Here is a 15,432-nt window from a genome sequence, read left to right on the forward strand (position 1 = left end):
GGAAGCGAATGGGAGAGATCAAAACAAAACAACGGTCATGAATTAGAAGTACAAATGGAGGATTTGTAAAGAAGAATGTCAGAGGATTTCGATATAAGCCAAGAGGAGACTGGTTTTCCTTTGCTAAAGTAAGGAAACTTTGCTTCCTTTGCTCCTGTTAACAAATGTTGGTTTTCACGAGACTCACCGGCGCATGCGCAACGCTGAACTAACCCTTTTGGGTGAACTAACCCTTTAATTGTGGTAATTTTGTGTCTCTGGAAACAAGAAGTTTTTTTGTATTTTTATTTTTTTATAATTGTGGAGTAAAAAAAGTTTTGTTTTTTTGAAGAGAGATATTAAAATTAAAATGTGACTATTGGGGTAGAAAATATATTTTTAAATAATTTTTACATTTTGTAGCCTACTATGCCAGCTAAAATAACAAATGATTATATTTATTTCCCTTAATTAACAAATTGGCTGATGCATCATCATTATGTACATTATGTGCATCTTACCCTATTAGCTAATAATAACTACATTTGGCGGCTGTCTCTTGAAAATATTTTGCTGGCAATTTAATGTGGCCATTTCCTTTTCAAGACACAAGATGGCGGCAGATCATCAGAACGTCCACTAAGTTGACAGGAAATTCTACAGTACAGCTGGCACATTTAGGGTTTGTTTTCTATCCCTTATTAAAATTTCTCTACTTTTATTTTTAAAAGTCATTTTTATATAGAAACATATTACACCAGTAAGGGCCAGAAAAAAGACGTTTGCCCTTGTGACAGCTTTTCCCCAGTCTCTCTTATTTTATTTGTCTTGATTTTTTCTGTTGAACTACAGTATGATCGTAAATGTGTTAAGTATTTATTCATTATATATAAACGATCATTAAAATGAATTGTCTCAATAAAAATAATTACATTTTAAATGTCTTCTTAAAGGAAATAAAAACCAACATTGGATCACATCATCTTTGAATATTATTATCTTAAGTCTTTTGTATAACACCAACATTCAGTGTGGCTGAGACATGGCAGCTGGGCAGTCCTCTGCACCAGTAATATGGGCTGATTTCCATTCAGCCAATTAGTGTAGTATTTCTTGAGCTTTAAAGAGAAAACTCGTGTTCTCCCGAGAGTGGTCTTTGAAATATCCCAGGAAAAATGCAGTCATCAAACATTAAATAGAACAAATGATTGAATGATGAGTGTGTTTGAACAGTATTTTTTATCAGGTCAAGGTAGTAACAGGTTATATAATAAGGTAGTCAGTAGTACTTCACTTGCAATGTGAAATTTAACTCTACAAATTAAAACAGTTTATACAATTTTGATCCCAAACTGGTTAAAAAGAGGGAAGCAGGATATAGTAAAATGACATTTTATTTTATACTTTGCCTTTTAAATGATACCGGGGAAAAAAAAAAGAATTGTCCAGTGAAAGATAAAAAGTTTATTGCAAAATAAATCAAAGACAATTATTTATTTGATTGGTCTCTTGGTAATCATTTAACATTTAATGATTACTGATTAGTTTGACAAAAATGTGAATATTGCATAAATAATATATAGCCTATAGCTTATGAAAGGACATTTTAGTAACATGTACAGCATTTATGTATACTCAAAAAGTAAAGGATGGCAACAATGTATGATCAGAACATCCATTTTCATAAAAAAAAACAAAAAAAAAACAAGTCAGCCACTTCTGATAAATTGAAAAGATTCAGACGTACATAATCAATTAAATAACCATTATCTTCTTTGCCCGCACATGGAGTTTGCAGGGCTAGCAATATCGTTAGCACTGCTGAAAATCATGTTTGTGCATGTAAAAGCCAGTTCACACCAACATGAATGCTCGGCACAAATATTCAGTGCGATTTCAGACCTATTCAGACCTATTCAGACCAATGCGTAAAACACACAGACGCTGAATAAAAATGCAGTTTCACTCTCTGACAGTAGATGGCACTATAAAAGCTGAAAAAGACTAGTTATTCCAGTACACAAAGAGCTGCGTTTTCCATTTTTGTCATGGCAAAGGAAATAAGTCATACAGTATATACGTTTTCAAACAGCCATTCAGGTTTTTGTATTTAGGCTACTATGGTGTTTATTAACCAACGCCAAATACAAGAGTACAGAGACAAGGGAGCCAAGCTATTGACCACCGATCAGCAAAATAATCTGTTTGTGAATGCCACCAACTCTAGCTTTCTGTAACAACAGTGGTTCTGGGCAAGTGACCAAAAGCATGAATCTAATTGGTTGATAAGGAAAAGAGATTAGAGCACCTCTCCTTAAAAAAATCCTTGTGCTGGTCACACATTACTGGTTGTTAATTCAAATTAAAATGTTTATGGCAATGAATTGTCGCACCGAACATTTGTCTTTGTGTGAACAGGCCATAATGAACACAACAGACACTACAGCTGCATACTGTTAAACAACTATAGATAGCCCTGACAACCTCATCACAGCATGTTGAGTCGAAATAAATGTTGGAATGACTTTAAGTCATTTCTCTGACACATTCGTAGTCACCCACTGGTTCTTCATTTCCTATTTTGAGTCTCAGTCTTGCATTACTTTGTGTCAGATACATCACACCCATACCGTTGTGTTGTTCTCAGGTGGTTTCTCCTGTCAAACAAAATGATGAAATGTTAAATGGAAATGCAATTGTGCCATAACGCCACAGTTTAGCACATAAAAATAAGCTGATTTGTTGTTGAAGAGGTATGAGAGGATGTACATGAAGCTTTTGCATCATACCCGCTGCTGTTGTATGCAGTGTTGGGAGTAATGCGTTACAAAAGTAATGTATTACAGTAACGTATTACTTTTTCCTGTAACGCAGTAGTGTAAGGCATTACTAATACATTTTCAGTAATATTTTACTCGGTACATGTTCAGTAACGCTTGCGTTACAACAAACTTTTCGCCCGCAAGACATTAACAAATAAAAAATCCCGCAAGTAAGTTCTATTTCCTGTTCGTGGTTAGTGAATAGGCGCGTGTGGTGTCATTAATCTCCCTCTCGCTGGTGGAACTTTTTACTTTGTAACGCGGAATGATTTCAGCCTCTGAGCTCGGTTCGCAGTGGAAAAGCGGCAAATGGATGAAAATGGCAGAAGACAGTACATTCGCGAGATGGACGTACGCGCATTACTTCGATTTTGTCCAAGATAAGGACAAGAAGAACGTTATTGTCAAATGCAACCTTTGTATAAACCCAAGAGAATTATCGACGTCGAGAAATAGCACTAGCAATTTAAAAAAACATCTCGAGCGTTGCCATGCGACCACTCCACTTACAGAGAAGAGAAAGAAAACAGAGGACGAGAGTGATAAGCCAAAGCAGCAGAAATTAAGTTTCTCTCGGTCTGCCATCATGCCACTTGAACCTCGAGAAGTCAGAAGACTTGGTTGTATGTAGACCACTGCATCATGAATTGTAACAAAAATATGCTGAGGATTCATGTAGTTCATCAGCCCGCTTGATGTGAGAATCTTCAGTACACTCTCTACAGAAGAGAGAATATTTTATGCTCAGGAAATTGTTTGAAAGGTTTGTCCAAGTATATATACAGGTGCATCTCAATAAATTAGAATGTCGTGGAAAAGTTAATTTATTTCAGTAATTCAACTCTTGAATTACTGAAATAATTTTCCATGACATTCTAATTTATTGAGATGCACCTGTACAGTATGTGAAAACTCACCATTGCAGTTAGCCAGGTATATCCGTACCCCGAACTTTTGGCACTCCATGCACATCTGTGGCAGGATATAAGTTCTGTAAGCATATGACATTTTTCATGACGATGTTGATGGGTGTCAAAACAAAACCTATATTGTCCGGCTCACCTGTATGAATAACCGAGCTCCTGCAACATCCACGAAAATGACACTGCTGCAGTCTATCAACACAGCCTGGACTTCACCCTCAGCCATCTCTGCAGTAAACAATTGAGAAAACCCCATGGGTGTGAAACATCTGAAATAAAAGACACTTTAATGTGATTGTTGGTATTACTTGAACAAGTGGGAATGCACCTGATCTGAACAAGTCATTCTTTGAAGAAAATGAACTGTCTGTAACTCCTTGCTCCTTGAAAAACAATACAGTTATCCAATCAGATGTTTTCTTTACATAATATATTACTTTGTTGCTGTTAGAACAAAATCTCCAAAATATCAATACAAAGACATATCAGCATAAAAGTACAGGCCTGATTAGTAAAGCCTTTCAGAGGTTTACTAGATTTTAAAACCACTTGAATACTCATAAAATAAAACCACAACAACAGCTATGATAAAACACACTGGTGTTTAATGAAGAATTAAACTTATTATTTATAATTATCCAAATAAACAGCTCTTACACCAAGTAATATAGTTCAATATTCTAATTATATAATTACATGCAACATGACACATTAAAGGCATAGTTCACCCCAAAAAAAAATTCTGCCATCATTTACTCACCCTCATGTTGTTGCAAATCCATAAGACTTTAATCTTTGAAACACAAAATGTTCTGAGAAATCTGAGAAGCTTTTGTCCCTCTATTGAAAACCAAAACTTCCACGATCATAAAATGAATCCATATGAATCAAGCAGTTTTATCCAACTCTTGCGAAGATATATGATCACATTCTATGATGAACAGATTTAATTCAGGCTTTTATTTACATCTAAACAATGATCAACACACATCCGTAGAGCACATCACATATGGTAGTGGAAACTCAAAAGTGTATCAATGAGGTTGACGCACACACAATCTGCTATGTTTACCATATGTGATGTGTCCTATGTACGTATGTGTGTTTATATGTACACACAAGTCTAAAGTAATTATTTTTGGATCTCATAAGTTTTGGCTTTCAATAGAGAAACTCTCAAGTTACATTAAAAATATCTTCTGTGTTTTGAAGATTAACCAAAGTCTCATGGTTTGGAACATCATGAGGGCAAGTACATTTTGACAGAATTAAAATTTTTGGGTGAACTATGCCTTCAACACTGAATGTGCACTTGTGCATTTACAACAGCTCTGAATGTGGCTTATGAACATTCAGAACTAGTTTTTAATTCAAGCACATTATTTAAATAATCAGAGATTATCTATATTATTCAATATCATGCAACACATAAAATGCCAGTGGACTATCTATAGTAAGCCAATAATAGAAAAGAAAAAAAAACTTGAAGAGCATATTACATATAAACTGATGGATTGATCATCTTACTACAGAGCTAATGGCCTCTCTCTCTCTCTTTTCCATGGCCTTCAGGGCTTTCTCTCGGCTGCGTATCCTCTCAGGGGTGAGGCCCAGAAGTTGAGCCATATCAGCCTTAAAAAAGCTACGGTTCCCATAGTAGATGGGCCCATTGTAGGTCAGGATCTTTACACCAGGGACTTCATAGCACTGCGGTACAGAGGGATGAAGAGGGTATAATCACATTGTCAGTTACACAACAGAGATGTGACTAAGACAAATGCAGCAGAGCAAAGGTTAATGCACAAGGCCCAATTCTAATTATAGCAAATTACATTACATGTGGTAATAAGAAAAGAAACTTAATATGATGACTGTTGACTCACTTTATTATGGTTGTTGATGGATCTGTAGATCTCCGTGTTGGCGGCTCTTCCTAAAACAGAGCAGCTGGCCCTGAAAACAGAAAGTTTATTATGAGTTCAGAGACATCTTTTTGTCTCAACTTTATCTCCCCTTTCCTTAAATGTGAATTTCATATCCGCCAGGAGAGGAAGGTTGTTTTGGAACACAGGGGTCTGTAAGGGATACTGGTTCGCTGTTTTTATACAGCCCCTGAGCTTTGGAACGCATAATTAAAGCAGATAATTAAACCTGTGCACGCATTTCTTCAGCAAATACAATGAGTAGCTTCCTATACAAAAATCATTACTTACTTCCAATATGTTGCATGGTGTTGCTTAGAATTTGTTCTGAATTAGTTCTGACCTTAGCCATAGGGGTTTAATCTATTTTTAATTATATATATTTTTATAATCTATTATATTTTCTTTTCTAACAGAATATTTTTCACTCATTCATGTTTTTATTGCACAGATTAGAGTGAAATCATAATATATGTTTGGCTACCCTTAAGAGCTCTAGTGACCCCTAGTGGGGATCATGACCCTGAAGTTAGTAAACCTTGCTCTAATTTATAATAAATATCTCAAGAAGTGACTACATGAAAGCCCAAATAGTCATAATGGAAAGTGTCATTTTATCCATTAAACAGAATTATCCAATAAATTTGTAACAAAATGAGCATATAATGTCATAATGATACCTCTGTGTGCGACAGATAACTGTCATCATGGAGAAGACCACCCCAATGGCCAGGCCAAGGTCTACATTTAGCACAACTACCGAGAGCCAGGTTACAAGCCACACCATCTGCTCAAACACACATTACAAGGATTGAAATTAATCAGCTGGACACAATGCCAGTTAGAAATTAAAGATACTTCTCTGGGAACGAGAGGAGGTAAAAACATACAAAATCAATTTGGCTAATTCTCCAAAGATCTGGGAGATCCTGAAACAGCAGGAACATCTGTCTCAGGCTGGTCACATTTATACAAGCAAGAACTGCCTGCATTGGAGAGAAAAGAGAGAGACAGTGATGTTGCTGGTTATACTGGTAATTCTTTAAATAGAGCATGAAATCAAAAATTACCCTGTTTGTTTTGTTACTAAATGTCTATGACCCATAAGTAAATATTTACATTTATGCATTCAGCACACACTTTTATCCAAAGCAACTTACACTTAAGAAAATACTCTTGTTTCACTCTGAAATATGTCAAATTATGGAAGTTAAATTCATTGCAAATGTGCCATAGATGAAGGGACTCTTACCTTTGGTAAGAAGTAAAATAGAGGTCCTATCAGCAAAAGTACAATAAGAACAACCAGACTTGTGAACAGTCCTGCAAGCTGTTAAAGTACAGAAAAAGGTTTTTTATTGTATCTAACTCCTACTATGTTTGACAAACTTGTACAGAAAATTATTAACTTACACTTTTAGCAGTGAACATACTGCAGTATGTGTTCATATATTATCTCAGCAGAACCTTTACTGCATAACATTGCTTAGTTTCCTAACATGGTATAAGTGGTTGAAAAAACTGGAGATTTCAAACAAACTAGTACCTGTGTGTGACCTCCGGCACTTTCCAGTACGTTTGTGGTGGCCAGTGTAGCTGAGTTGGGGAAGCAGGTGAAAAGAGATGAGACAGTGTTTGAGATCCCATGTGCTAGAAGCTCCTACGACAAAAATGAAAGAACATTGTTTTTTTGATGACATTAACACTTTGCATTTACAAATTCATAACTCTGGCCTTACTAGCGCCATGCTCCACCAGTCGAACCCAGGAAAACTGTTTAGAACTTGGATTATTATTACAGTGTCTACCTGATTTGGATCAATGGAGTATCCATGCTTATCAGCATAAATCATGGCTAGAGATACAGAAACAGCGTAGGCAACAAGGGTGATAGCAACTGTGTCACCAGCAATTTCTGGAACAGTCTCCAATGCAGGCAGCCGTGGCTTAGGGAAACTGAAAAGTTGTAAATATTTAGCTTCAAGTTTTAGTTAAACTGCAGGATGTATATTTAAAATGCAGGTTAGATATACTTCAATATATCAATGCATTAAATTGATCAAAAGTGACAGTAAAGACTTTTGCATTGTTACAAACACATTCTTTTGAATTTCATATTCAAAATATGTCAAAATGAATTTCAGAATTTCAAAACTCAAAATGCATTGAGTTTTCCACAAAAATATTAAATGGCATGACGTCTTGGTTACGTATGGTAACCCTTGTTCCCTGATGGAGGGAACGGAGATGTTGTGTCAAAGTTCCGACACTAGAGGTCCCACTTTGGAGCCCGGACACCTCTGACATCATAGAGAAAAGGCCAATGAAATTGGCGAGCAAAATTTGCGTAGCTGGCCACGTCCTTTAAATAGTCCAGCATTGCATTTGCCCACTCTGAGCAAATGTTCTGAGAAGTCGACAAGAGTCTCAACCCACTCAGAAGCAGTTCAGAGTTGTGGCATAAGGGACACAATGTCTCTGTTTCCTCCATCAGTGAACGAGGGTTACCATATGTAACTGAGACATTCCCTTTCAGTCGGTCACTTCGACGTTGTGTCGAAGTTCCAACACTAGGGGTCCCTATACTAAATACCACAGCTGCTGAACTGCGTTATGAGTCCATGGGGTCACAGGTATTGACAAGTCCAGCATGCCACAACCAAATGCACCTCTCCTCCTCGTAACCTTCCAACGCCCAAGACTTATGACCTCGCTCTCCAACATCAGGGAAAGCCGCCAAAAAAGGCAGAAGTCACCTCCAGCTGGAGCCTTTTCTCATTTTGAGAAAAGTAAGAAATATGACAGTTGAGAAGTCCTGGTTGTAACGTAGGGGAAGAGTTTGTTTCCCCAAGTGGGGAAAGAATACTACGGAGACCACATCCTACCCAAAGGGGAGGTAACATGTGGAGTTCACTCGAGGGATATTAACTCGTAATGGATTCTTGTAGCAAGTTCCTCCGCTAAACTCAGCTACGCTTGAGTCATGGAAGGGTAGTCCAGGGTTCATAAGAAGGAATTGAACTGGACTCAATAAGCGCACATTACCACCTCACTTAATGCAAGCTCTACACCCTACCAGCCATCTGAGTTTAAGAGCTAGTGCTCAAAACTCTAGATGAAACTGGTTCCATTCGCAGATTGTAGAATCTGGCAAATCTATCAGGTGTAGACCAACCTGCAGCTCTACAAATATCTGCTAATGAGGCACCATTTGCTAAAGCTGACGAAGCAGCAGTTGAGTGTGGTTGAGTGTGCCCTCACTCCCAGTGGGCATGGTAAGCCTCTGGCCTGATAGACCATAAGGATTGCATCCACAATCCAGTGGGAGATCCTTTGTTTGGAGACAGCATTCCCCTTCTGCTGATCTCTGAAGCAGACACAGAGCTGTTCAGACAGTCTGAAACTCTGTGTGCATTCCAAATAGATGTGTAGGGCTCACACCAGGCACAACAGAGACAGGTCAGGGTCCCCCTCCTGTGGGGGGATAGCTTGCAAGGTTACCACCTGATCTCTAAAAGTGTGGTGGGTGGTGGGAACCATGGGCACATATCCAGGCCAGGGTCTCAGAACAACGAGAGAGTCTGCCAGCCTGAATTCTTGTTGTGATTCATAAACAGAGAGGGCTTGAAGATCCCTTACCCTCTTGATAAAAGTGAGCACAGTCAGGAAGGCCGTCTTCATAGAGAGGGCACTAAGTCCAACTGATTGAAGGGGCTCAAACGGATCTCTCTGTAAGGCCTGAAGGACCACTGAGAGATCCCAAGAGGGAATGAGGCACGGCCTTGGAGGATTCAACTTCCGGGTGCCTCCTATGAATCAGATCATGCTTCTCCACTGATCTGCAATGTACAGTGTCGTGGCCACGTACACCTTGAATGTAGATGCAGACGGGCGCCTGTCGAGGCTCTCTTGGAGGAAGGATATCACAGATCTGATGCCACATCTCCAAGGATCCTTCCCATAGGAAGAACACCAATTCACAAAAATGCGCCATTTCAGGTCGTATAGCCTCCTTGTAGAGGGGGCCCTAGCCTGCATAATGATATTCACCACTGCAGGTGAAAGACCAGAGTTCCTCCTGGTCACGTCAAGGGACCAAACACGGAGGTTCCAGAGATCTGGGAGCGGGTGCCAGATTGTGCCCTTCTCTTGGGAGGTGTGAGCCTCGGTGCCATGCCCATCTCAGGACTCGGGTATGAAGCCCATGCTGAAGCGGTCTCATATGCATCAGGTCCAATGGCGTAAGCACAGCTGAGGATGCCGTATGCCCCAGAAGCCTCTGACCTTCATAGCCCGGAGGGCATAGTCAGTCGCTGAACGCAGTTCCTGCATGCTCCGGGTTGGGACCACCCTTGTGCAGACCCTGGCCTGAAAACCTGCAGGACAGCCATGGTATGCAGAGCGGACGCAGCTTGTCCAGAAACAGCATAAGCTCTCACCACAAGGGACGAGGTAGCTTATATGGGGGCAGTCGTGGCCTAATGGATAGAGAGTCAGACTTGTAACCTGAAGGTCGCGAATTCGAGTCTCAGGTCCGGCAGGAATTGTCATGGGGGAGTGAATATCCAGCACTCTCTCCACCTTCAATACCACGACTGAGGTGAGACCCTTGAGCAAGGCACCGAACCCCCAACTGCTCCCTGGGTGCCGCAGCATTGGCTGCCCACTGCTCCGGGTGTGTGTTCACGGTATGTGCACGTGTTTGTTCACTACTCACTGGTGTGTGTGTGCACTTGGATGGGTTAAATGCAAAGCACAAATTCCAAGTATGGGACACCATACTTGGCCACGTCCTTTCTTTTCCTATATGCTCTGGACGGGAGTCCCAGACAGCCCCTCCAGGTGGTGGCGTTTCACACACAAAATGCACCGCAATCGCTTTCTCCACCCGGGGGACCCCTGTGAATTCTCTTGCTGGACTGCTGTCAAGGGTGGTGAGAGCGGAGGAACCAATGTATCGTGTTCTGGCAGAAAGGTGCCTTCCACGATTTCATCAACTCCTTGTGCACTTCTGGGAAGAAAGAAACTGGGGCGGAGTGTGGCTGAGTGTCACGGTTGGTCTCCAAGAACCAATCATTCAAGTGAGAGCGCTCAGGACAGGGTGGAAGAATCCACTCAAGCCCGATGCTCTCTGCTGCCTGGGTAAGCACAGCTGCCATCTCAGTAGGGTTGGGTACCGAAACCCGGTGCCAATATGGCACCGGTACCTATGTAACCGGTATGTACTAGAACAGAATCAGAACGCAGATTTCGGTGCCTCATTTCGGTGCCACTTAAATGCTTGAGTGATCGATTGAAATATTTGTTCTCTGGTTCTCCGAAACGGACATAAGGATCACCGGCACCGCACGTGAAAAATAATTTCCCGACTGAGAAAATTCTAAGAATGCAAGTCGGAAAGCTCTAATAATACAAATCCAACACATCTTTGTAGTAACGTGAGTGTCCATGTTGTTTTCACATTCCGACTTAAAAGCACAACTCGGGAAATGAGAGCATCCGAGGAGCGCATGAATGCAGCAATTACACTTGCTCTGATGACAGCAGGTAGATACCGTTAGCTAGCTAAGCTAAACATTCTTAAATTAAAATGCCAAAAGCTAAACTTCCCTTGTAATGACTTGCAATGAGAAGCGTTTCTAAACCTGTTGTCCAACAAAAGAGAACATTATAACGTTTTTTACTCCACAACTGCTTCCTTTTGTGATCTGATGTGGCTTCTTGTCACAGAATGAGGCAGAAAATATGTTCTATACTGTAAAAAGCATATGGTAAAAAGGCTATGTCGATTAGCAATGGATTATATACTTAATTATGATGAAAATATCAAAGATGGCTTGAATAACACAGATAAACTATACTGATGCACATGTGGAGTTTCTGCACGAGGGCGCCCTCTGGCGTCCAGTATGAATGAAACAGACATTAAATGTTTTTATAGCGCTCAATAATGGCCAATCCATCCTATCATTTTTTTTTTTTTTTTAAGTATCGGTTCAGGCACCGTTTAGGCACTGGAACCGTTTTAAAAGTATCGATTTGGCACCGGGATCGTAAAAAACCCAAACGATACCCAACCCTACATCTCAGCGTCAGGCTCAGACCAACGCACAGCACCCAGAAGTGCCAGTTTATTTGAGTCATACCCAGAAGTAGAAGGGCCAGGACGGGAAGCAGCTGAGGTGACTCGTGGTCTTTTTAAATAAGAACGCGAGCCACGAGTGCAATGTGCCGATAGCTATGTCCTCACAAGAAGGACATAAACCATCCACAAAAGCTGCTTCAGCATGGGCACCAATTTCATTGGCCTTTTCTCAATGATGTCAGAGGTGTCTGGGCTCCCAAGTGCAACCCCTAGTGTCGGAACTTCAACACAACGTTGAAGTGACCGACTGAAAGGGAACTGTTTTTAACACTGATAATGATAAGATATATTTCTTGATCGCCAAATCAGCACATTAGAATGATTTCTGCAGACTGGAGAAATGACTACATAAAAATCAGCTTTGCCATCACAGGAAAAAAATTACATTTGAATATATTAAAATAGAAAACATTTTAAACTGTAATAATATTTAACAATATTACTATTTTATTGTATTTTTGATCAAATAAATGCAGCCCTTGGTAAGCACAGAAGACTTCTTTCAAAAACATAAAAAAAAAAATTATATATTATTTTAAAAAATACATCATTAAAAAAAGACTATATTACCCTGCTGGAATGTGTCCTACTATCTGTATGTCATATTTGGAATCCAAAGAAAAGGCATATGTAATTCCTGTTGCAATTATTACCTGCAGGAGCCACAAGAGAATGAAAGATTATTTTTCACAGTGTAGACAACAGCAGAAACTAAGATGATGAAATTCTCATTATATTGGACTAGTTGTCGGGTGAATGGCAAATATTTGTATAAAAGTTCATTTGCTTATTTATGTCTGTAATTCACACAGTATCACAGAAATTGGAAGGAAAATAAGCACAAAGGTGAATAAATGTTTTACTGCTCCACTGTTCTAAATATCTGTTGTGGAGTGCAAACTCACAGTGATGATCTCCACGGGGATGGGAGTGCGCAGACGCTCCCGAAAGCGTGAGTTGACCTCTTTAACTGGCACCAAAACAGCCAGGCAGAGCAGTGAGATCACCAGCTCAGCCAAATTAGTGTTGGGCACATTCTCCATCACTGAAGCCAGAGTCTGTGGGTTTAAAAGGAGCTACTGACATGCCTAACTCATTTTTGCTCAGTTATAGTCAGTGATACTGCAGTAGTTGTAGCTAGAATTATTAAACTAATAACCAGAACAGAAAAAACAGTCTGTGTTACACCATTTCTGACCTTAAAAAGAGAGAAGGCACCAGCATATCGGGGTAGCCGTAATCCCAACATGCTTTGCAGCTGTGAAACGGTCACATGGAAGGCAGCTGCACTTGTGAATGCCTTAACAATCGGTTCTGAGAGGTATGTGGAAAGGAAACCCAACTGGAGCCCGCACATGCAGAGCTGGGACAATAAAAACAAGCAAAATGCTATAATAATTCTGTAGTCTGAGTCTAATATTTCATCAGACAACATATTGCTTAACAAAAACAGACAGATGCTATGTGTTTAAATCCAGTAGATATGTCTTACCATCATTATGCCTGAGAGAAATGCTACAGCTGATGCCACACCAATCCTCTGGGCCTCAAACTCTGTGCCCTCTGGGCTACTGGAGTTCAGAGCGAGCGGGATGGGAACTAGTTGCTCCACCACTGAACCAGTCATCAGACTCAACACAGCAAAGGTACCTACAAAAGTCAAACTCTTGAAATGGTATTTCATTTTCTTGGTTAAACATGGTTGCAGATTAATTACACTGTAAATACTGAAGCACTCTTGGGAATATTGGTATCTAAAATGTAATAGGTGAACAAATTTGTGGAAACTTTGTGGAACCAGGTTTTTAATACCAGTTTTTTCCCCACAGCGCTAAACTATGGTAAATGAAAGTCTTTTACCTGTAGAAACGTGGTGACCAGTGCCGAAGAGCATATAGAGAACTACAGGGAAGAAGGATGTGTAAAGGCCATAGACAGGTGCCACTGATGTCAACAAAGCAAAGGCCATTCCTAGCAAACAAACAGTATGTTTTATCATTTATGTTGTCTTGAATATGGGTCAAAGACATGAAGCATATTTCATCTACTAAACTAAAATACATTAAAATTTAAATTCAAATTCTTGAATATGCAGTTTATAATATGAATATGTTATCAACATCGTAATTATTCTCGGAATTATTATTATTATTATTATTTATTACTTGTAATCGGTCAACAATCTATATCAAACTGACCGCGTAAAGAACATGTAGGACGCCATATTACTGTCATGTGACAAGAAAAGTTAAATAAATAAATTTGGCCGATTTATGAAAAGTTTTGTTCAGGACGAATGGAGTAAGAAAACGTCACGATATTTGTTCTAAACATTTCTTAATATATTATATTTCGTATTATATTATATTCCAAAATATATATTTTTGACAGTAGAAAACACCTTTTTAAAGTAATTATTAAGTTGTGTATACTCCCGTGTACTATTCAAGTTGCAAATAAATTATCGTATCTCTTCTTATTTGATAGGTAATACCTTATTTATTAATTTATTTGAAAAAATGTTATTTTTTCTTATTGAAATGTTATTAAAAACGTTAATAACATATCAAAAAGTATAAAACAAAATCGATATATAATTTATTTGATAATTATATAACGTATTTTTACAAACAACTCATTTTTATACTTTTTAAGTTTATATTAAAGTAGCCTAACAGCCTAAAATGTGTTTAAAGATTTAAAAAGTTTCTCTCATCAAAGAGAAACTCATACAAAAATATGTTGTTAAATACGTTCACGTGAATGATCTTAACCTGATTTTATGTAATAACTTTGTCATATTGTCGAACTATCTCTTTCTCTTTACTATTTCATTGCCTACTACAACTTAAAAAAAAACTAAGTAATTAAAGTTTATTCTATTTTTACCTTGGGGAATGTGCACTATTCCAACAGTCAGCCCCGCTATGATATCTCCTAAAAGCCATTTCCTGATCTTGTATTTTGGCAGCCAGCTGCACACGGGCAGTCTCTTCTTGAGCAGGTGAAGACAGTCCACCTGAGAGCAGCTGCATCTCTGCGCCAGTCTGTCGCGGAGCCGCTCTCTCCCTCCAGACTGGTCTTCCGTACCATACGTCTGTCTGAAGCGATCCTCAGTGTATATATTTCTATGTACTGCCACTGATGCGCTCATATCGTCCTAAAGTGTTCTTCTGAGAGCAAGGTAAATAATCTTCAGAGTTAAACTGCTCCAAACAAGTGCCCAACCCCTCATTTATAGGAGTCGCTGGAATTTGACATCATTGTATTTTCATGTCAAGTACTGGAGCCAATTAAACACCAGTGTCTTTTTTTTTTTTTTAGGTAAAGTCAAAATCAAACAGCAAGAAACATCCTACTTTTATGAAACAGGCTCCATAGGTATACTTGAAAAACCTCAATGTTATGTCTTCCAGGTCCTGCCGCTAAAGGCTTTTTTTACAAAACAGACAATGACATGAACACTCATCTTTAACACATAGACCTGCTCTCAGTCCCTCCTCCTAACTCTTCAAACAGACTCTTTCTTCATGGCCTTGACATGAGGAGTCATGTTGTATAGAATGTGTACAATGTATTGCTCTGTGTGACATCTGCATGAGGATCAAAGTACTATTGTTTACAGGATGAAGGTGAAACCT

General features: G+C 39.1%; 1 protein-coding gene across 1 annotated transcript; it reads right to left on the reverse strand.

The window, feature by feature from the left end:
• Positions 1-2,597: 2,597 nt before the first annotated feature.
• On the reverse strand, positions 2,598-14,970 carry LOC107695728 (solute carrier family 26 member 10-like). Its single transcript, XM_016495753.1, has 18 exons — positions 14,681-14,970; positions 13,652-13,762; positions 13,284-13,441; positions 12,990-13,154; positions 12,697-12,849; positions 12,362-12,444; positions 7,455-7,602; positions 7,193-7,306; positions 6,899-6,976; positions 6,537-6,632; positions 6,327-6,433; positions 5,608-5,677; positions 5,252-5,431; positions 4,053-4,107; positions 3,864-3,952; positions 3,719-3,773; positions 3,312-3,520; positions 2,598-2,636 (listed from the first exon to the last, which is right to left on the reverse strand). The coding sequence occupies exons 1-18, from the start codon at positions 14,943-14,945 to the stop codon at positions 2,598-2,600; spliced, it is 2,175 nt and encodes a 724-aa protein (XP_016351239.1). The 5' UTR covers positions 14,946-14,970.
• Between the last annotated feature and the right edge of the window lie 462 nt (positions 14,971-15,432).

The sequence above is a fragment of the Sinocyclocheilus anshuiensis genome, unplaced genomic scaffold (assembly GCF_001515605.1).
Source record: "Sinocyclocheilus anshuiensis isolate Anshui unplaced genomic scaffold, SAMN03320099.WGS_v1.1 scaffold234, whole genome shotgun sequence".
NCBI lineage: Eukaryota > Metazoa > Chordata > Actinopteri > Cypriniformes > Cyprinidae > Sinocyclocheilus > Sinocyclocheilus anshuiensis.

What these genes read in the sequence shown, in the direction of transcription:
- LOC107695728 (XM_016495753.1), bottom strand. Translation starts at nt 14,945, where the DNA reads ATGAGCGCATCAGTGGCAGTACATAGAAATATATACACTGAGGATCGC. An exon ending in GTTATCTGTCGCACACAGAG is followed by an intron (nt 5,678 to 6,326) that starts GTATCATTATGA and finishes TTCTGTTTTCAG; the next exon opens with GGCCAGCTGCTCTGTTTTAG. An exon ending in GAATGACTTGTTCAGATCAG is followed by an intron (nt 3,953 to 4,052) that starts GTGCATTCCCAC and finishes TGTTTACTGCAG; the next exon opens with AGATGGCTGAGGGTGAAGTC.